A 24,002-nucleotide genomic window follows, 5' to 3' on the forward strand; every position below is an offset into this window, starting at 1 on the left:
AACATTCTCTCATATAAAATCTTTATGTCCTGTCCGTGTCGTCTTCACAGTACTCTTGAAAATGGTTCAGTGGCACATAGTGGGCATGTGACTGATGTCAATCAATCTCAACCGAGTCCAACGTCATTTGGTCCAAGCATCAAACAAGTCCCATGTCATTTGACTTTTCCTGCAGTATCCGGTCTTTCTAAAAAGAAAAGAGAAGGTATTAGTCAGTGGCAGACTCTTGATGTTTGAGGGGCAGGGGCGAAAAAAATTAAAAAGGCACCAGCTGTATGTGAGGGGGCACCAGTGTGCAGAAATGGCACTTGAAGGGCACATGGGCACAATGTTCCAATCCAACCTGGTCAAAAAGTATAAAAACGATTTGAATTTGTTTATTAAGATTCAGTGAAATACATATAATCCAACAATAAAGAGTATAGAGTATAAGACTTTCTTAATTTCCTTCCCATCCGTTTTCAAAAGCGAAATACAGACAGCAAATGACTCAACTGAAAACATAAAAGCCAGAGTCCAGATAACCAGTAATTATGATTATTCAAAGGGCCTCCATGTCACAATTTGTAGCAATTTACATGTATTAATAACTTTTTTTGGGCCACGTGAGTGGATTGTCATGTGAGGTGAAAAATTAGACCGTCCCCGTCTCTCTCGGTTGCCTATACAACCTTGTGGACCATGGACAAGTTATTTAAAGCTGCAGGACTGTGGATTTCTTTGTGAAGCTGAAGGTCTCGGGTCGAGGGCCTCATCTCAGAGCCTCTATCTGCTCCACTAACAGAAAGCAACAGTAGCTAATGTCAGTTTGGAAATTGAGCCCGCTAACAATAACTAACAACCAGCTTTCAGCACGCCACAAAAGTTCCACAGAGATGATTACTATCTAGTTATACAGTGTGTGGCGTATGTCTATTTAAGACACGCACTGTGTCATTTTCCTCCAGTCTGTGTTTACCAAGAGAAAAAATATGGAAATTCATGGAATGTGGAGAGACATGCTTTTAAAATTGTCTTGCTTTTCTGTCAGAAAAAAACATCCCCAAGAATCTATTGTTATGCTGAGATATTATGCAAATGGTTCTGTGAAAAATCAGCTGTTTCCCCAAGAGACTGAATAAAACAGAAAATATGCGCCGCGCAGGAAAAAAACAAACATTATGTGAACACTGAATGCATTAAGAAAAAAGAGCACGAGACAGATCATATATAAAGAAGTGACACTGAAGCATTCATTGTATGAATGAATGCATCATAACCCTGTTACACTCTGCCAGTTTGTCCTTGAAGCTCAGTTCGGTTGAGAATGAGCTGTGAGAATACAGTCTCATGCAGATGATTAAAAGAAGAACCAAGCATTTATTAGCTTCTTGTTTTCTTATGGTGCCGCATTAGCCTACTTTTTATGATAACCTGAGGAGAAGAGAGGACACTGCAACAAAGATGAAGCAGTAATCTCAACATTTTTATTCCCATCAATTCAGATGCTAAAAACCAAAGAAAAATTGTTTTATATAGGTCACTTGTCCTCTGCTTTGCCCTAATCTCGTATTTGCGATGTGCTGGCAGATTTCATGGTAATCATTTGCTTATCCACTGCCTGAAGCAGGAGCACGAGATGCAAAACAGATCCATCTTCCCCTCTTGATTCTCTCAATACTTTTCTCCACACAAGTCGCATAAATATTGAGTGTGAGCGAGGCATCTTTTGTGATGTCCCCAAAGCTGCGAGCAGCATGTCAGCTGTCACCATCTGTACCCAAAACTCTTCAAGGGCTCACTGACCTCTGGCCTGTGTGTTTGTCTGTGCATACAGCCAATCAGTGGGGCTGACAGACCCCGCAAGGAGGGAAAGCAGGAAACAGGTTTAGGATTGACGGAAAAGAGAGGAAAATTGTGAAGAAGGAGAATGGACGATTTTCCATAAGCATTCTCTTGTTGGGTATGGATTGTATCATTTTTGTGGTGCTACACAGTAGCTGAGTAATGTTTACCACCACTTAAGGCTGGTCAATATATTGATTATATATCGTCATCGTGATATATACAGAAGCCAGGAACAGCCATAGGTGTGATTATTTTTTGAATGCCGTTATCTCGAGATCAGAAGTTAATAATCGCATTATCTTGAGATAACAAAACTCGATTTCTCGAGATAAGGGGAAACATTTGCACGTTATCATGGGAAAACGATAATTGTTATGTCAAAATAACTATATGATTAACTCATGATCTTGAGATAACAACATAAACAAAATAATTGCACCTACGGCTGTTCCAGGCCTCCATACAAGACGCCATCTAAACACTAGGCTTTAAGTAATTGGAGGGAATAACCTTTTTGTTTTCTCGTGATAACAGGTTTATTTATCTCACTATCTCAAGATAACAAAGCTTATTTTCTCTAAATAATGAGATGTATGAACTAGTTATTATGGGAAAATGATCTCACATAATAGAAAACATTTTTTAAGCATTTAGAAATGCTGTCTTTCCCTAGTTTTGAAGGCTGCATTAAAGTAAAGTGATGTCATCTGAACTTACCAGACTTGTTCTAATGCTTGCTGTACACACCTTTGTTTCAAAAATACATATTTTACAGAAGACCAACAGTCACCACAACAATATTGTCACACTATCGATATCAAGGCATTTGGCAAATAATACCATAATATTTGATTTTATCCACATCACCCAGCTCTATAAGAGCTCTATACATTCGTTAGCGCCTGCCCATGTATATTATGTATCTATCAAGAGTATTGTAATAATACTATTTGGTTAATGTTGATTTAAAATCTGCACGACATCTGTACAAAATAGGTGCTGTCACAATTTTGATTTTAAATCGAAAATCCATTGAAATGAGCTTTTAATTTTGATCACTGAAATCTAAAGCAAGTTATTATTTTCTAAATAAATAATTTACGAGGCGTCTCAGTAGCTCAATTAGTAGAACGTGCGCCTGTACAGATGTACAGAGGCTGTGTCCCCGTGGCAGCAGCCCAGGGTCATCACCTCTCTCCCGTCCCAATTTCCTGTCACGCGTAAGCTGTACTACTGAATAAAGCCACGAAAAGGCCCAAAAATATCTATTAAAAAAATGACCATATGGCCATTACAAATATATGGTGGTCATATAACACTCTTTAAAGAGGAATTTGAAAATGTAAATGACAGTTGTCAGAGCGTAAAACCACTGATCTATTGATCTTTACAAATCAAGACTCAACAGGCCAACAATGGCGTAGCTGGGAGTGTTAAATTGAAAATTGAGTTGGATTGTGACCTTAGAATCAAAAGACAATGGAAATGTGGATTTGGAGAATAATGACACCTCTACTACAGATTATTATTATTTATCTTTTTAATGAAACTGTTGTCAGTTGACTCCAGCCCTACCACCACTGTATTAGCAGTGACTTTTAGACACAGAGGGGATGAAAAGGGCCGTGTGTGGTGCTGTAGCTCAACATCTTTTTCCATGTTGACAAAACTAGCACACCCTTCTTATTACATGCAGCATTCATTAACTTGACCATCAATCCCCCCTTGTCCCAATTTGTCGGTTGAACTAAATCATCGTCTGCTCAAACATCACGAGTGCCCTGGGGCCGGCCACACATTGAACCCGACTTCAATTTAACTAGTGTTTAATGTTAAATCAATACTGTGGAGCGTCAGACTTGCCACATGTGCTGCCTTTAATGACTGAAATATAGACATATCAGGTGAGACGTGTCTGTCTGGTAATCAGTGTGAAATGACCGCCCAAATAATTTTCCACTACAGCGATAGTGGCAGCACTGGCGGTGTTCAGCTACACTGCACAGCAAAACACAACATCCTGGGTTCAGTGAGGTACTGCGTAGCACTTAGATGCACTTAGAATCAACCAACCTATGTGTGATACTAAAGCTTTTACCTTCATTCTCTAGAGGCAATCGCTCCATTTAACCCCCATCTCTCTTTTTAGTGCATATAGGGCACTTTCTACCCAAATAGCGCAAAGAGGAAACACGTAATGCAAGTTTTACACCCAGCGCACACGCTCGCTTAAAACTATCCTTCTACAAACAGCTATTAAAGGAGAACTTTTATACAACCCATATGAAGGCTAACCATGAGTTACAGAACAGGCAACACAACACAAATCTTTAGGGAATAAACAATTTGTGGCGACCAAAACATCCCAGTGTTCATAATCAACGCAGGATTAGTTTACTCGTTATTACATGAGTCACTCTAATCACCCCCTCGCATGCGAGCAGCCACCACCTACTGCGATCAAGCTTCAAATGTTGATGCCAGACAACCCTTATGTGCACACATCTAATAACCCAGTTACATCCTGATTGCTCCGAGCCGGATCTTGTTATAGATATCAGTGCTTTCTACTAAGCTACAAGTGGGTTGTGCCACGTCTTTCCACTCGCCAGTAATTGCTTTGGTATTTTTAGTTTGGCGGTGTCGGCGTAATTAAAACAAATAGGAGAGATAGTGGAGACAGAGATCTCCTGTGGGTGCTTGGTCTGAGTGTGAAGAGGTTTAGTAAGGTCAGACACTGCAATGTTTTCAATTAGACACCTCTGTGCTAATGAGGGTTTATTAAAGGGTGCGAGCACTTATGTAAATCAGGACTACTGAGTGACCAAAACAGCTACGACTCAAGATAAAAGAGATGAGAAGATGCTCTTTTTAGCTACACAACTTTAACCTGTCCCTCCTGGAAATGCATGTAAAATTATCCTAGAGCGCCTATGCTGCAATTTTTAACCAAGCTACTTGAAGCTCTGTAAGTGCTTCTGGCATTAATCTATAGGTGTTTGAACACACTGAATAATTAATTTATTTTTCCCGTCTAAAGTTTTTAAAGCAACAATTAGCCTGCAGATGAACTGTAACTGCTAACAGTATCACTGAAAGTGGACACTTAACACTTTTCTGAGAAAATATTCAGGCGCTTGGCAAAAAACATGCCATTACATTACCTAAAACTACCCCTGCCTGAGAGTACTAGGAGCACAAACTTGTTATAGTACTTTATTTCCTTATTAACATTAACTTTGTGCATATGAAATAGTAAAAAACAAGTGCTTAGGTGGAAAAACTGCATATTCAAAGATCAAAATGCATAAAGCTACTCAGGAGAGAGGGGAAAGAAGAGAGAGTGGGTGTTTTAACAGGTTAAATGAAAAGAAATTATGCAAATTGACAAAGTGTTTATTTTATATTCTGTAGATTTATACAATATAAAAAATGTACATTATGATCACAAAAATAACTGCAATAAATACACTTTATTTTTCCATGATCACTCTTAAAAAATAACATTACTGATTTCATGTCACGTTGTTAAAAATGTCTCTGTATTTACTCTCAAGTGTCTGAAAAGAGACAATCTCTTTCTATAACAACTTACATGTCCCTAAAGTCAGCCCTCCTCCCCTCCATGACGGCAGCCTGTGAGGAGGGTAGGGGGAGGGGAGAGTTCTGGAGGAACCTCCCTCAGGTGGTCGACTGTGGCCCCGCTGGAGCCGTCCATCTGTGTGTCTGTGGTCGACAGATGCAGGCGGAGGGAGGTGTGGCAGGTCAGGATGGCTGCTGGGAAGTACCCAGCAGGAAGAGACACAGCACGTTCAGCACCACCAGGACCAGCACCAACCCGACGAGAACCTTCTGCACCCACAGACACGTATTCAGCTTCTGCTCCAGCCGGGAGTTGCAGGCCATCACACGCATGAGCTAGTGAGATACAAAAATAAAATGGTTGACTGACCTAGTTTATTAATAAAATCATGTAAACTAATTAATTGAAAGGAATAGTTTGACATTATTTGGTTAAATAAGAAGAGAAATAATAGTCACATGTCTGTGGGAGAAGTATGGAGTTGGAAAAGGGAGGCAATAGTTTTGCTTAACATACAGACTGCAAGCAAGGAGAAGCAACTATTCTAACCAAGTTTCAAAAATACACCTCTGTCAAATGTTGTATTTTGTTTGTTTATTATGTGCATAAACCAAAATGAAGAAATGACTATTTTTGGTTTTAAGGGAACTTGAGTGCTTTGACTCGTCCCTGGTGAACAACAGTCAAGTGCAGAGTCTTGTTGTCACCTTGAGGTTGCGAGTCGATCAGCAGAGAGGAGACACTAAAGTGCTGGGCGGGCACTTGAACTGATGTTTGTCAAGATATTTCGACAACAACAGTTACAGCACGCAACTCCTCTGAAAACCACAAATTATCAATTATCCTTTAGAGATGCTGGAAAGTGTGTTTTTACTGACATTGGACAGAGTCAGGCAAACTGTTTACCCTCGTTTCCAGTATTTATGATAATCTAGGCCGACTGCCTCACTGTTCTAGCTCCGTAGTTAACACACAGATATGAGTTATATTGATTTTCTTATCCCACTCGCAAGACAGCAACTAAGCTAAAACGCTGAACTATTCCTTTAACTATGTAATAAACCATGTAGTTGTACCTCATGTTGTACACTTAACCTAGATGTTGTCCTTAATGATGCTGAATTTGAGTCGTCATCCAGTGTCTGGGTGTGGGTGTTTTTGGATTATACAGTAGAAATACAAAAAACTGTTAATACATCTTTATTGGTGTGTTTCAACTCTCAGATGCCTTTATAAACAGTAGTTTAGTTTAGTAGTTTCTTCATAACACAAGATGTTGGATGAGTCCGGATTGACTCGGTATTCAATCTGGATGGATTCAGTAGATAACGACTGAATTTTTATTTTTGGGTGAAATTATCCTAAAAAATAAGCACTGCAGAAGAACAAGGCTTCTCTTCCACAACAACTCACCGCTGTGCTTAATTCCTGCTGTCCACTGCTCCCCATCTCCACAGGGCTGTCCCTGAGAGGACTCACTGTGGGTTTAGAGCTCTCCAGAACATGACAGCGCAATCTGTGGGAAAGTCACAAGCTAATGAGCGGAGGCCGTCGGGTGATATGCAGCCTACAAGTCCACTGTCACAGCTGTAATGAGAACTGCGTGGCAACAGACCATCACCATTTCACATATTTACTGACATGGCTCAATAAGACAGCACAGATGGGTACCTGTGTTCCATGATCTTATTTTTTGTTACTTCTTTCCAGAACTGTGCAAGTTCTTGTGATCCAACATTGTCCATCTCGGCAGCCATAACCAAAAATCTATCCTGTGGAGAGGCTTGAGAACCTGAACAAAAACATGAAACAAGTTATGTGAGCCAATACAATGTTGTTGCTGTTTATCAGTCTTTAGACAGAGGGTTAGATTTTTCAGTAAATATGAAAGAAGAATTTAAATTGCTAAACCAAGGTAGCTGACGGACTTGGTTGAGAAACAGAAACAGAGGGGCTCTAAGTGCTAGACATGACAGTATAGAAAAAAACCCACCACAGCATAAAAGCTAAGGGGAAAAAAAGAAACCCTGAAATAGGTAGTGCTGATTCCTCTGAGTTCTATGCAGCACATCATGACCTGCAGCTGACATTTCAACGCTTTGAAGGCTACAAAATGTTTTAACTCGCATAGCGCTGTCAGCTGTCTGATGGTTTGTTTTTGGAAAGATGATTCTTTTATCACTCCTGAAATATGTATGTCAGGTACAGCAAAAGTGGTTTGTTGGGAAGGTAAGAGACTGGACCATTTGATTATTCTGAGGTTCAGCATTTGGAAGCATCTACTGTGAGAGGAGAAGAGTGCAGAGCTAAGTGCAGTACCTCCATGTAGAGATACCACTATATCTACTGATGCTCCGGGTTCACAGCTGCTGCTGCTGGGTTTCACTCTGTACTTCTCAGGTGCTGTGGTCCGTACCTGTGAAGACACAAGAGGCATTGTTAGACTGTGATATGTCAGAAAGTAGGAATAAAGCCAGACACAATTTCCCTTGTTTTGTCTAATAGTCTAAAACCATAAGAAAGTCAATGTATAATCAGTGTTTCCCACACATAGACTTTACATAGACGGCCCTCCCAGGTATATCAACGGCCACCGAAGTTAATTAAGCCAATGCATTTTAAAAAAAATTCTTTTCAATCCCTCTGAGAGAATGACCTCTCATTCATGATCATGACACCTCTACACCACCTTGTAGGCCTTCTTATGCCATTGTCTCGTACAAGCTTTTAAGTGCACCTGGTTGTTGCGATGTCATTTGGTACCACGCTGGTTTCAATAGTTTTGAGGCTACATAATTGACAACAAGCCTCCGCCACAATTGGCTCACCTGCTGTTTTTGGCTGCAGGGCTTTTTTCCCATCGTGCCCCCTTCCTCTGGAATAACCTCCCAGCTGACATTAGACATTCGACTCTGTTGAGGACTTTAAATCCAAACTTAAAACTTATTTCTTTGGCTTAACCTTTAATTAATCCTCAGTCTTTGATTGCTCAGTTCACTGTACAGATTGTAAAGCCCACCGAGGCAATGTGATTGTGATTTTGGGCTATATAAATAAAATTGATTTTCATTTTGATTTGGTTTGTGAAAATGCAATCATGGATAAAAAAAAAATCCCCAAAACGAGGCGTGTTTTTTGGTTGATTTTATAGAACATACTGTTTAAAAGGAAATCAAAAGAGCAGACACATACTAGAAATGAGAACCAGAAAGGCGAGGCGAGCCCGTGTGTGTGCATTAAGGTGGACAATTAAAGCCACACGCGATTCTAAAAAAATATAGTTGATTTTTGAGGCTCATTTCCAGGTCGTCAAATACAGATGCTTTATTTGTCAGTTTTGCCTAATAAATGAGTCCCAATCACTTGTCAACACTGTTAATTTTCTGTAATTTCTAATCTATTCCAATAATTTGAGCATTCATAACAGTTGTTCTGTAAACAGATGACACATGCATGTGAGTGCCTTTACACTCACCTTGAAGGCCACTTGATTTTTGGTCACATTGCTCAGGATAATGAGGCTTTTTTTCTCTGTCTCCCCAGAACCAAAGCTGAGCTCCTCTGCAGGGCTACAGTGAGAGAAAAAAAAAAAAACAGTGTGAGAAACAGGAGCTACTTTAGAAAGCTGCCTGGGTGGAAATCAGAGGCTCAGGTCACAGTAATTTTGCACTATAAAAGTGTCTATTTGTGGACTTCAATAGTGATGCAACTGCTAGATGCAGACAGGAGTTCCTCTTTCTTTCCCAGCATGCTTTGTTGTTTTTCTCCTATGTGTCTTATTAATACGAAATGGGCTGCTACAATTTCTGTGCCTCTTGCAAGCTTTTCTTGCGACACTTCCTCTTCCATCACCAACTATCTGCTTCTCTACAAGACAGGCAGATAAGAAAGGTAATAACGCACGACCTGCCTTGACTCCCTTATCATACCAGCAGATAAGATGCTTTTGTGGTACATACTACCAAACATATTTGCAATTAATCATATTACCAAAAACCAACTGACAAACAAAATACTATGGAGCTGAATAATTAGCTGATTCATTGATTAGGTGATCGACCTGTTTACCAAGTTGATAGGAGAGTTAACATCCTGTGGTTTATAGATTTCAAGACAGCTTCTTCCACAGCTCCTGACTGCATCTGTTTGAACCCCTTTCAAAGCCTCTGATATGCTGCTTATTTTTGGCCCATATGGATCTCTTTAAGGCTTCCACTTGGCTCTCAGGCAATATGAGGAATTACAGGATATTTTTCAGAAAAAAAAAAAACTTTTAATATTTTTTCTCCGTCTCCTGTGACTGTAGGGACATGTTGGTGCCTGTGTTTGAGCCTCAGCAGGGTTATCAAGAGACAATGTAAACAAACTGCACTGTGGCTTTCAAGTCATGGGAGCTCAGTGTATTGTTAGTGGTATTCAACATTAAGACAGTATTTAGATCTAATCAGGAGTTGTGGCCATTAGCACAGGGTTGTGTGGTGGTGTAGGAGGACACAACTGGTAAAACTCTGCCTGGATAGCACAAGGTTTCCAGCTTAGGAGCAACAACTCTTCCAGAGAGGCCGTCTCCATCCACAAAGAGCTTTCAGTGTCATTTCTCCTTCCCTGCTGGTGCAATCTGCTTGCAGCATGTTGTTTAAAGCACCAAGCAAACTAGAAGGCTATATTTATAGTGTCATTTTATTTATTTAGTGTAAATGGCTTGAACAACAATACTGCTGACCAGCAGGTCATGTGATTGGCCACCGCAGCATGACGTCGGGTTACATTTCTCCCAAAGTTGATTCGGGTTCAACTCTTCACCACAGGGCCACTGCATATTTTTACAACAACCCTGCAGCCTAAATGCACTACCCACACTCAAAGTTAATGGATGGACCGGAATTTTTGGTGCAACGCCTGATTTGGCTTGAATGATGCCACACCATCATCTAAATGGACCTGTGACATATACAGATTTGCTTACATGCTACTTAATATGCTGCAGCTGACCAGTTCTATTCAACAAGCAATGAAAGACATGTTCATGTTTATAAGTCAGACAGGAAGGAAATTTCAGTTGAAATGTTAATGTGGTTTGTTTCTCAAAGGCTGTGGCTTTTGTGCTGTGGAGCTGGATGTTGTCTAACTTTCGGTCAGAGTGATCATCTGCCCATGATACAACGCTAATGTTACTGCCATATGCAAATATGGTTGCAAATGAGGCGATTACATGGGCTGTATGGACACAAGTTGTCCATCCATGTAGTTGGCACCATTATGAAACCAAAAGTATAAAACATAAATTTCTCCCTTTTGGTTTCTTATTTTGTCTACAAGGAGGAACACGTTACATTTGAGTTGGACTTTGAGCAGAAAAGAGTAGTGATCACACATCAAAGCCGTGAAATCTTGAGCCAAAGCAAATCTGTGACCTAAAATCGGAGGCACATTGCCTCTTTCTCTGACGCATGTTGCTGGTGTGCACTTGATGATTCTTGAACAATTTCTCAACAGTCTAACTTGGCTATAAATAGTATGTGATTTGATGAATTCAGCTGCAGTGAACAGTGAACACTTATTGCATCGGGGACTTGAACTTTGCCAAGAAGAAACCAGCAAAAGGATTATAATATTTGCTTCATATGTATAAAGCTGCTCATTGATGCTTCATGGACTAAAATTGCTAAGAACAAAGATATATTTTTTTCATGCCTTTATGTACCCTTTTCTCCAGTAAACCAGCTGTAGAGTTTGGCGCTCGCTGGAGCTCAGAGTTAGTCTTCGGGCTCTGGAAACCTTTGGCAAACACAAGATCAAAGCCCCCCTATTCCCCTCTAAAGCCCACAGCCTCGAATTAAGGCTAACACAGCTCAGAAGCATAATTGCATTTAAGGCTCATTTAAATCTGTTTATCACTATAATTCACAGCCCAGAGCTGTCAAAATCCTCACATCAAAGCCGCTACTCTGTAAAAACAGAACTCAACGGACATTATTCATGAGAATGAGGAGTAGTATCACACAGTGTGTGAATGCACTACTAAGTTTTTACCCGACAACGAGCCAGATCATTGTGTTATTGCTGTACTCCTTTGCAATACACCACTCTCCAAGACGAAAGCCCCTTTGCAAATCCAATGAATGCTCAATTAAAAACATGTCCTTAAAGTTCAATTGATCATTGGCCACTGTCTCTCACTGAACTATTGACTGGTAGCATCCTTAATTCCTGCCCACGTGTGACCAGATCAATTAGGCTGTAAAGATAGAAAACACATCAATAATGGCTTTAGGTTTTGAGCCAATATGTGAGGAGAACATTTTTGTCAATATGTACAAGGCAATTAAAATTTGTCTTTTTACGTATGGCAACCCAACACACAAACACAGTTACCGGTTCACTAGGTACACCTAGCCAGGATAATGCAGTGTTAATACAACATTAATCACGCAATAAATCATACCAGTGCAACACCTGAAAAGGTTTTGGGGTGTCTTTTCAAGGCAGAAATTTTGGGAGCAGAGGATGGAATAGGCTTTAAAAGCAGTGCGAAGAAGCTGGATTGTGTGCACATCCAACACCAGCTGGTTACAGGTTCTAATACCAGAATTGGAAATTCTTCTGATACAGCCTAAAATGCTGGAATCAGTACCGGCGAATACAGGAGTCAGTCTATCCACTGATCCGATTCGCCTAAATAAATTATTTTTTAGAAACGGGACCCTGCTACTTCCCAGTAGTGACCTATACAGGTTTGTGAAACTTACATCCATCCAGGGTCAGTAGTATAGAGAAAAAAAAAAAGTGCATGACACAGTAATACCCCACTGGTATTGGACTGGTACTCTCTTCAAGTTCAGGTATCAGAACCGATATCTGGAAGGATATATGTTATTGGAACACTGGACTCTGGTCCAGACTGAACAACTGGACTGAGACCCTCCCTTTCAAGGGATCTTCTAAGTGACAGAAGATAGAAGTTTTACAATGACTTCCAAAGCTAAACTAAGAGATGTATCTGCTGATTGTGAACTGTTCAGGAAGCACTCGTATAAGAGCATTTATTCAAATCATTTGGTAACCATGGTCACATGTGAGTGGCGTGCGGGGATTTTCCTGGATCAAAGCAGTGTGTTGAGCTTGAACCTTAATCTGTGTACTTTGGGAGTGCCTTAAAGCCCATAAAAAGGGCATGACAAAATAATACCCCCTTGTTATTTCTCACAACATTTGGTAGATTTGCAGGTCTAACAATACAACTAATGCTTGTAATCACAATAAGTTATTTCTTCATGAGCTCTTTGTGACACCAGAGAACATAAATATACCCATGAGAGGCACTAAAGTGCTGCGTGACCTGCTGTCTGTCACCAGAATTTGATTTTTTCACGTTGTTCCGTGTAGCGATGATGACACAAGATGACAGTTGCCAGAACTGTCCAATCAATGATTAACTGTTGGTCCGTATGCTGTCATATTTAATCCTTTAAAAAGTCAGTGTGAAGAGGAACCTTGACAAGAACTTGTTCATTTTTTTCCCTTTAGTCTTGAACAAATTAAACAATCTACAGGTGTTAAAGTGACCTAAAGAATTTAAAAAATGACACATTAAGAGGCTCTGTGTGAGCATCTGTGCACCTCCAATTTGTTGTGACTATGCCACAATAATCTACAGAAGACGCCTGTGCACGTGTGGAAAGTATATATGAAAAACAGTACAAACAGAACCACTACATATTCGTAGAAAATGCAGCCATCCGTGTACGTGCCTGTTTGGGTGTATATTCAGGCCTCTATGCTGTTCTTATAGTAGGCACAGTGGTGCCTTTAAGCTAGATGCTAATGTCAGCATGTTAACATGTTCATGATGACACAATTACCATGGCTACCATGTGTGTCATAGTGTGTTAGCTGACAGTTGATTAACAGCACTTAACACAAAGCACAGTTAAGGCTGATGGGAATGTCAGTAGTTTTGCAATCATTTAGCCATGACAGAACTTTTGACCTGATGGCGATGATAGATGAAGAGTCAGGGGATCACCAAAGTGATTACAATACATCCTCTGACAACCATGAATGCCTGTACAAAATTTCAAGGCTTGGATCCAGTAGTTGTTTAGATATTTCAGTTGGGACAAAGTTGTCAATAGATGGACCAACCAACAGGAAAAGGAGAGGTTGTATGCACACGTAAATTTGCATGGCCCCATAAATGTTTGTGATGCGCAGTCAGACATCTTAGTCAAACATCTTATGTAAACAAAACACTGGCTATACTATACCTGCAGACAAGACCCTTTCCTTTCTCACAACAATGTGACCACAGTCAGCTGTAACCTACCTAACATCCAGCAGAAGCCCTTTGAAGGTGGTCAGTGGCTTCCTGGCTCCTTTGATCCTGGCGTTTGTGTCTGTTTTATCATTGTCCTCTGCCCTCAAACTGTCGTCCAGGAAATTCACCTGGAACAACAAAGAGCACTTAATTAGAAAAGAGTCAGAATACTGATAGTGTAACCATGCGACCCTTATCTGGCTTCTTCACTGTAAATGAAATGTTTGACCCTTGCCCTTCATGCGGAAAAAGCTATCAGTTAATGAAGCTCTCAACAGTCATCTGTAATGATTAATAAATGGTTCTTGTGAAATAAGGGTAAAGGGTTATGTTATCAAAAAAGGATCTTGCTTGAAAAATTTTTTTTTTTCCTTGTACTGAGAACTCCCGTGATGTCTCCTGACCTTTGTTCATAGTAGGATTACAGAACAAGCAACGTGGCCATTTGAGGACACAACCAAAGTAACCCACAAACTCATGACTTTTGAAAAAACAAAGAACCATGAACCAAAGCAGTTCAACCAGACAAACATATTGTCATAGTATTACTCATTCAGGGACAGTTTTGCTTCACATCCCAAAATTTTGATCCAAAATATCAGCAGATGGATCAGAAGACCATACAACAGCTGACAGGATAGAAATTGTGAAACGTCTGCATTAAGTGATGGATATTATACAATAAAGCACGTGAGCTGGGTAAATGGATGCTTTCACAGTGTTTCCGTTGCCACATATTGTGTAAGACAGATGGTGAGAGTGAGCACATCGTGGGACGAAGGGGGGGAAGGGGGGCAAAGGTGAGCGGACTCTGCATGTGATGGGAACATTTGTGACTCAGAGGGGAAGTGTGTCATTTGCTGTGATAAGCAACATAACATGTCATCTTAATTTAATGGCTGACTGTCATGCAACTGCCACAATGAAGACATCAAGAGATAATCAGCTGCTGATGAAATGTCTCTATTTATTAGTCATCTTAAAGAGCAAGCTCAACACAATTAGGTAAGAATGCGGGTAGAAAAGTAAAACATACTCGAGTATTTAATAAAACAAAACTCTGAAATAGTAGGCAGTTTTTATAATCAAAATTACAGTGTTTTAGTGAGAATCATTGGCACTGGTTTTGCCATCAGTTCATACAAAACTTCATTTTAGATTTACAAAAGGACAAAACAAATAATTTATTTTAAGAAACAAATTGATTAAATCAAAACAATTACACTATAATGATCATGCACAATGAAATAAAATAGACCATCATAAAAAACATCTAAAACTTGTGAATTTGACCATGATTTCTACACATTCTGTGTAAGATATGAAATTCAAAGACATTAAAAAAAAAAATCATTGAAGATTGTAATTAAAATGTTCCTAAATGGAAGGATTAGTGAAATGCTCATTAAAAGGAGTGTCTACTGGTTTTATACAGTACATATTAAGGCACAAAACAAAATACATATTTAGCACCCTTCAGAGTCACAGACCTGGTGAAGGATAATGTTAGAGGACAAGGCACAGAGGGCTTTTGTTTAAAATTCCTTCAAAGGCAAGTGTGTCAAAGATGTAGTGCTGAGGAGTTAATAACTTAATCTACAAAATTTAAACGGTAATTAGTTGTTTTTAATCTGAGGTTATTAGATAAGATTGTTAAAGCAGTAGTGACTGTACTAGCTCTCTCTCTTCGGGCTGATTATAACGTGAAATGTGTCTCGCTTGGTTCAGTGTTTACATGAGATTGTGCAAAAGCTAGGCTACATCATATAGCCTACATCCCTTGAGAACAACGTCAGACATGTTGTGGTCTTTACACAGTGCAATACAATTTAGGAGGGTTAAATTCATATGTGAGGGTCCAGGGCAGGTCAAGGGGTGGTGATGACATCAGTCGACTGGGAGGGAGGTGCGCTCACAATAATTTCGGAGTCTCGTGAGTACACCTGCCTTTCCAGCCCGTAGAAATCTTCCGGACTCTGAGCTCGGTGTGTGAGATGGGGTGTGATCCTAACACTGCCTTACCACCACCAGCCCTTGTTTCAAAACAGAGAGAGAGGCAATTAGCTTATCAAGTTGTCAGCGCAGTGCTGCCTGGAACCCATGGGAATTCAGGTTGGGATGGGTGGTGGCAGGGGACGGGAGGGGAGGGGAGAGGAGGGGAGTCTTGTTTATTTGGGCAAGCAGCAGAGAGATGAGCACAAGTAACGTGGAATGTGTTCAGACTGGCTCGAAGTGCTGACAGGCTGGTATATTAACACAGTGCCACGGCTTAGTCACAGCACGGGCAACCAGTAGTAAAGTCTAATTCATGATGTCTGATGAAACGACTTCACTCTGCAAGCAGAGGTGCTGAAGATGTAAAACATATCAATTAACCTGTTATGACAACTACAAATTTCACTTAAGCGTTTATTTTAGGGGCACTAGAAGAACAATATTAATGAGGTAATAATATAAACATTTTTTTCCCCCCATAAATAAATAAACAAGCTGTTCTCAGAGGAAAATAAGGTCCCCAGAACACTGTTTGAAGCTAGAAAGGTGGCAGGGTCCGCCAAATATAAACAAAGTAAAACAGTATGAAACTGTGTTGTCAGTTAAGGTCAGTTTGTTTATTCAGTATTCAGTCACGAAAACAAAGAGTTTGTTCATTTTGTTTGTTTAGGCATAAAAAAATATAAATCAATTAAGAGCTTTCTCTTCTGTTTTAAATGTCTTCCCCAAAACTACACAATGCAACCATTTAACCTCTCTCAACCTTTTCTTTCTTTGTACTGTGTCTGCTTTAGATGCTTTCATTTGTTTTGCTCAATATCTAACAGAAAGCCTTGAATGTGCTTCAGGCTGGAGGGCGAGGTTTGTAAAGTTTCCAGGCTTCAGTTATAATTGGTGTGTAACCTTCAACCAGTGGCAGTATCAGAAGCCACATGAATAACCGTCATTTTATTTCCTGTAAAATTCAAGGCTGTTGTTAACCGGAGAGAACTGTCTGACTAACTGTTTTTAAACTGTTTTCCTCTTAGCCTTAATATTCCTTAACAGCCCCTTGAGAGCATTTGTAGTCAGACATGTTTACTATCATAACATACTCATTGTGTATGTGTCATAACAGAGTGACTGTTTAACTAGTTCGTCAGGCAAACCTGAAACGGATCTTGCCCTTTCCTGCAGAGCTGACTCATATGTTTTGGTGTGCAACACCTCAGAGGACTGTAGTGCTTGTTACAACATTGGGTTTCGTATCTGGAGATGAAATTAAGCTATGAATGCTCTAATAGGGAGCTTTGCACCTTTTTTCCAGGGCTATGAGGACAAGTTTAGGCCAGTCGCACTAAAAATAAACCTGAAAGAGTGTGAGTTGCGGCCAAGTTTATATTTTACAGTAAGAACATTAACAAACTCCGAACTCGTGCCTGTAGATTATTACTGAGGCTAACAATTGAATGATTTGCATATCTCTGCTTTGCAAATCTAAATCTGTTGTGCATGACCAATGTGGTGTTTATTAACAATGGGAGCACTGTTTGTTTGTTGGGGCTTAGGAGGCTCATGGGAGTAGCTTTGGGTGACGCAGCGCAGCTATGTCGTGTCTCTCTGCCGTGTCCTATAGGCAGCAGGCAACAAGAAACAGCTTCTTTAAACTACAGCACAGTTATGTCCTCACATCAAATGTAGGCCAAGTCTGCAGCTCCCTGCTGTGACAGCAAAACAACAAGATATCTGAAAATAACAGCTGCAACACCAAACAACATCATACACACAAGTCTTCAATAGTCATTCCCTGATCGCGGGCATATCCTGAGCTGCCCTCTGTCTATTTCCATGCAGGCTCTCTCTGCATGCTGCTCGCCAGAAAAGACGCTAAAAAGATTATGAAGCCAGGGCTGGATGGTCCTGTAGGGAGTGAGTAAAATATGACATAAGCTGCAGCTTTGACAGCATGTAGGTAATATTTCGTGACACCACAGTGAGGAGGAGGCTCACGGTCGCTGTAGACATATTCAAGATGAAGCCTGTGGGGTGTCTCAGTGACGGAGCTCCACTGGGGCTGCACGCTGCTGTTTGGCGGGAATATGAATCTAGCTACAGCAGGGAAGAGCTTAAATGACTGATTTTACAACCTCTGTGGACCATACAAGGAGCTGAGAGGATGAGAGGCAGAGCGCTGGCTGCAATGCATGGGCTTTGTTGGCGGGATTTAACTGCGGCAAAAGACGTTAGGAGTCACCTTCACAGAGACAATAAGCAAGAGCTTAACCAAAAACGAAATCAGGGCATTACTTGCCACTTAATTCACAGCTGTCACCACAGAGTGGTCTGATTACATGCTGTAATCTCAGGCTCTTAACTTAAAGAAAGTGAGTGAAAGAAGAAACAGTCGAAATGTCTGACCATAGGGCATCTTATTTGACTAGTACCAGAATCAGAATAGATCATGACTCAATCGCCTATGAGAGTAGCTACACTGATGACAACAAAAACACTAGCACTGTAAACTCTATTAATTTTAACACATTCATTTGCCAATTTTATTCAAACATAACACTTACTAATCTTTAGTCAGATGGACAATAAGATCACGCACTTTGTGGAGCCTTATAAAACACACAAGGAGCAGTTCTGCTTTATACTGTAGAGAGATTAAATAGTGAAGACACGTAATCATTTGACTTAAAGTTCGAAGCGCTTCTGCTTTCTGAAAGGACTGATAATAATTAAAAACAAACCTGGAAGAAAATTTACCTTTTTGGGTTTTACTGCAACCTCGGTTGAGTTGAAGCTGGACTCAAGTCCATCCTTGCTCTCTAGTTCACCCTCTTTGCTCTCCGTCTCGTCCTCGCTAACAATGGGTCCGTTGTCGCAGATGGGTGTTTGGAAGTCGTCATCAGGGAGAGGCGGGTAGCTATATTTGAAGGGGTCCTGTAAGGTAGCCAGATATGTCATATCAGTGAACGCATAGTTTTTCAAGCGTATACATCAATTTAAGATGAGGCTGTCACATGGAATGTCTTCAGTGAGTAAACAAAGTCTTATGACTTGCATATGAATAAATATAAAATAAGGGTAATCAGGGGGAAGTCTGATAAATAACAGAACTAATGTTTATCAGATTATCATTTACCATTTAATACTGAAGTGATGAAGTAAATGTTATTTTCAACTGAACAGCTGTTACCTGACAAACCTGATTAAACTTTCTTTCACAAAGGACAGTGTCAACAACCATAAAGTAATAAATCAATATTAAAGATTTAATCATTGAGTAGGTAGCTGTTTATCAGGCTAAAAAGACTTTTGAAGCAGTTACTTTGCAAAAATTGCAGTTGTGTGTGTGTTTCGTACATTCCTATGATCGAGTTCTACTCTTTCAAAGTAGTTTAATGAATGACAGTTTAGTTATCTTTTTTTTGTATGAAGATTTTAACAACTAAAACAAAATAAACAACAACAACAACAAAAAAACAACATTGATATCGGCCACAAATTTTTCATTTGGTGCATTCATAGCAAAAATATTTCACGAAATGGTTCATATTCAGAATTTGCAATAACTGAAAGATGACGAACATGGATGAATTGTGACTAATCCAAAACTGACTGAAAGAAATTGATTGAAGCATGATGTATGAAAGTCTGAAGATCACATACAGAAAGACATAACAACATACCGTTCCACCCATGTGAGGTGGCAGGTACTCGAGGCCGATGAACGTCTGGATCTCAGACTTGGTTGCAAACTTGAGCTTGCTGATCGCCTCAGGACCCAACCAAGACTTCACAATCTTCCACGCAGCTGAAATAGAGACATATTTATGCTCAAGATGTCAGAATCACTTTATTATTTAGTTAAGTTTGTGTGGACTGGTTAGAGAGGGCATGCTCATTCTCACCATTCATGATCCAAGGCATATCCACGATGATCATTTTGGCTAAAATGATACAAAGAAGAAGTTTGTCCATGAGTATTATGTTAAATCAAATTCCCAGATTTGACGTGAAAGTATCTATAAAGCCATATGAATGAATAAAATATATGTGAATGTGGATTAATATTTGTTGTGTATTTATAACAACTTCTGTTAGGGACTTACATAAAAACTTAGGATAATACACTTTGAAGCAATTGATAATGTACTTGACGAACTCCATGTCCTGAAACACAAAGTGGGAAAAAACACTGACGTAAAAAGCAGAACCACACAGTTAAAGCTCCCTCAGCTATTAAAGAAGCTTTATGGATTTCAACAGGGAGAATGTTTGTTCACTCTTAACCACTTCTAGCTCTGTAGTGACCCACTTCACAGAACATCAAAATTCATTACAAGCTCCTCTCAATGATTCCTCACTCAATCCCCCTCAAATGACCTGAGGATGTTATCTCGCCGTGTTTTTAAATTGCTGTTTTGCCACCATTTGATTGCACCACCTACATCTAACAGCGTTTATCATTTCAAGGCAACGATCTTCATAAAAACAAGTTAAAAAAAGAAAGTTCACAGTAAATGGCTAAGACTTGAACGTATCTTCTCCACATATGTAATAACAGGGCTCCTGATTCAATTGGGTAATTTTAGTTCAGTGTGCTACAAAAAACATGCATGGCTAACAGATGAAATACATGCTATCAATCTCTAATTTTTTTCCCCAGGAAATGATAAATGCTCATCTTCTTACTGCTTTACGTTTATCACAATCATCAGACAGCAGCCGATACGTCAATAGATAAAGCCCCTCGACCCTGGCTAGGCTCCATAATTGGCTAGAAGCCTCATTGCTATGCAGGAGACTCACTCCTGGGCCTTAATGGGATCATAGTGGCTACCCTTGCACCAGCCCGTACTGTGGTTCAACAAGCCTCCATAAAGCTGCTTTCCAATATGACTTTCTAATCTACTCATTTCATATTTGAGTTGCACAGTTATTTATCCCCCTTTGCCTTGCTTATGTTGGTTCATTTGTATTTAATTGAACCATTTCTCCAGGAGAGAGCCTAGCCAATGAAATACCATGGCTGACAGAGAGCTTCATCAAGGAGCTAACGCCTGCGACACACAGCGAGTCTTGCGGATTAGACAGTCCACGCGATTTGACCAACGGGATTTAAAGGTTACTTTAATCTCCAAAGTGTAAAACCATTGAGGAGCATCAGTCCCTGCAAGACCACAGCTCAAACGGCAAGAAATGTGAGGATACTCCACAGCATTTAAGTGACAGTCACAGCCAGGAAACGCTCTCTTTCTGACATGAGAGTGAGCTTATTTAACAGAGAGAGAAAGAAAATGCAAAGTAATTTATACTGGAGACCTGGATATAACTAGAGCTGCAATGATTAATCAATTATTTGTCATTAAATTGATCACCAGCTATTGTGATATTTGGTTTGAATATTTTTTAAGAAAAAATTCTCTGATTCCAGCTTCTTAAATGTGAATATTAAAAGCCAAAATCAAACTTGGATTACAGCATGACACACAAACAAAAAAGGAAGTCAAGTGTTTCCTTTCAAACACCATCATCAAGGACTTACTATATTGCTGAGGCCAGACTCTGACATGTCAAACACCACGGTGAGTGGCATCCCGGGTTCTTTCTTCGCATACCGCTCCAGCCAGAAGGCAACGTACTTCTTCTTGTCCAATATTGTTTTTGCATCCTTCACGTGTAGCTTTACTTTGAACCAGACTAAACAAAGTAAACAGAGAAAATTATTATTAAAAAGGTATTACTAGTTTTGTGTTTGTGTAGAATTTCAGTGAGAGATTTACTCTTTTAATGGATCATGTCTTTGCCAGTTTTGTACAAAACTGTATAAAATTAGACTCTGTAAAATAGTAATAGAGGATGTACATACAGAGCTTGTTGCCCTCTTTGTCATAGCCGTGGAGGAAGACAGCACCAGTCTCGAACATCCATCTGGGAATGGTGTTCTCAGTGAGATCTAAAATACACATGCAGACACACAATTCAACTGTTAACTGGTTTGATAATCTAACTATTAGCCTTGTAGGGTCCCTTCAGATTTCTACAGACTGTTTTAATCCTTAAATGAACTTCTAAAATGGAACAAAAAATCTTGAATTCATTTTTTTTTTACTGATTGTATGAATTTGAATCATGTCTTGGCAACACTCAGCGAAACCATCTTGCTCTATTCCTGGAGATGAGTCACCATCAGCACAAATAAAATTGGTAAACAGCTGCAACTGTATAAAACAAACATGTGATGAACCTTGACTGTAAAGCTGTACAGTACTTTCCTGAATTTCTAGAGGAAGTCTTTCTCTTTCCATTATTTAACAGTTTTAAAGAACCTATCTGCTGAGGATCCCAGTTCCCCTAAAACCTGAAACTGCTTGAGTTGACAGTAAATAACAAACTTGTCATCAATCCAGGTCAAGAAACTGATAAAAGACCTTACGACATATGGTCCCTGGATACTAATGACTTGAATAAATCAAGTTTCCTAGAAACAACTGTTTGACAAATTGAATTTGCTGGATTAAAGACTAACAAACAGCATCATAAAATTCCCCAGAAACCAGGAACACTAGGTATTGTTCTCGAGGGTAGCGTACGCATGGAGAGATGGGTGTTTGACATACAATGACACTCTGTTTGGGGTCATCCCAGAGCAGCACAAAGACAACTACTGATCTGTGGCGCAAGCTTGCAAAAATCTGATTACGGCAATGTCAACATTTCTGCTTTTAGGCAGACTGGATATTGAACTTGAAATTGTGCCTGTATTGAACATTTACAAAACTGAATTATCACATTAACTTAGTCTCTGTTCATGATTTAAACCTATTTTTTATTTAGGAAATGTTCTGTTTTGACAAAATTTAACTTTTGCAAATGTTGGCATCTTTCAATAAATAAAAAGAGGGTTAGTACGGAAGCAAATTTGATTTATCAAAGTAAGAGATTTAAAGTAAAATATTGTTTTGGTATCAGTTTAGTGTCATAAAGGAAGTCCAGACCTACTTTTTGGCAATGTGAAATTACAAAACACTCAGCGTGACTTCCTACCATTCACACCGTACTCTTTCCTCCACTGAAAACTCTCATCAATCATTTTCAAGGCATCTTCGACAACATAAATTCTCCATGTCAGGTAGCCTTCCACCAGAGCATCATCCTGTTGGAGCCTCTCCACATCTCTGGAGTCATATTTATCTGTTGAATCTGTAAACATACATGACACAAAGGCTGAGTCACATGGCGTTAAAAAAAGAGGTCAAGTATCACTTTCAAGTTCAACCACTGACTTACTCTTTTTAAAAACACACTGTTAAAGCCTTAAAGATCATATTGAGCTGCAAATTCAAATAATGTCCACCTGGAGGCCATAACAGTATACCCACACAGGCTATATTAGTCTAAACTAGTACATGTGGCAATACAGAGCTAAAGCTAGCTAGTTATCTGCTGGAGCTTATCTGGGCTCTCAGCATTTAGGTCATGATGACATCAACATGACAAAGTAAAGTAATGGCTCACTGTAACAAGTGCACAGCTAACCTGCAATACCGTAATGTGGCCAGCTGATAAAAACAACACAAAATTAATGCAAAGGAAGTGACTGGTCATGGAGAAAGTTAATGTCAGCTTATCCAAAATAACTGTTACCTTGGAGGAACTCATTCTTAAATCTCTGTCTCGCCTCCTCAATTTTCTTCTCAAGGTCCTGTCAAAAGAGTTCACTCCGGTTAGACACGTCTTACATTTCGACATATAAACGTGTAAAAATATCTCAAATGCGCTCTAACGGTAGTTTACAATACCTGCGCTCCTTCGTGGTGATCAGTTTCAGCCATATTCAACTGTGCCCGAGTTCCCTTCTCTGATAGTTCCTTGTTGAGCTAGCTAGTTAAGCTAACGTGTAGCTGGAGGAATCAGTGCGAACTGTGAAACTGACGTCCCGGCGATGCCATTTTGGTTCAAGCCGTGGCCACACCTCTCCGTTTGTTGTTTGTTTGAACCGACAGTAGCAGAGGAAGTGTTGGCGTGTGTTTAAGATTAACACGGAGGCGTTTATCTGATCACTCACATTACCCCATTCGTTCAAAAATGACAAGCGAGCTTAACACTTTCGCTTAATGTCGTCAACTCGCCGCTGTTTACCAGCTCTCACCCACAATGCACTCGGGCTGACAGGAAGCGTTTGACTTCAGTTGGCGCGCTGCTACGAGTGTCACAACAGTCGAAGTGAAGCGTTGAATACGGATACATTTCTCTTTTACAAGTTAGTTTAGCAACCAGTCGTCCAGTTGC

At 39.9% G+C, this 24,002-nt stretch overlaps 1 protein-coding gene across 1 annotated transcript; it reads right to left on the bottom strand.

Annotated features, from left to right (window-relative positions):
* Positions 1-5,202: 5,202 nt before the first annotated feature.
* Positions 5,203-23,680, bottom strand: mospd2 (motile sperm domain containing 2). The gene is made up of 15 exons (XM_073473221.1): positions 23,513-23,680; positions 23,358-23,415; positions 22,758-22,913; positions 21,580-21,666; positions 21,256-21,410; positions 19,820-19,880; positions 19,619-19,657; positions 19,397-19,521; positions 18,471-18,647; positions 13,737-13,855; positions 8,886-8,979; positions 7,730-7,826; positions 7,082-7,202; positions 6,824-6,926; positions 5,203-5,745 (listed from the first exon to the last, which is right to left on the bottom strand). Exons 1-15 carry the CDS (start codon positions 23,543-23,545, stop codon positions 5,593-5,595), a joined length of 1,578 nt encoding a protein of 525 aa, XP_073329322.1. The 5' UTR covers positions 23,546-23,680; the 3' UTR covers positions 5,203-5,592.
* Between the last annotated feature and the right edge of the window lie 322 nt (positions 23,681-24,002).

Source organism: Pagrus major, chromosome 9, assembly GCF_040436345.1.
Source record: "Pagrus major chromosome 9, Pma_NU_1.0".
In the NCBI taxonomy this organism is placed as follows: domain Eukaryota; kingdom Metazoa; phylum Chordata; class Actinopteri; order Spariformes; family Sparidae; genus Pagrus; species Pagrus major.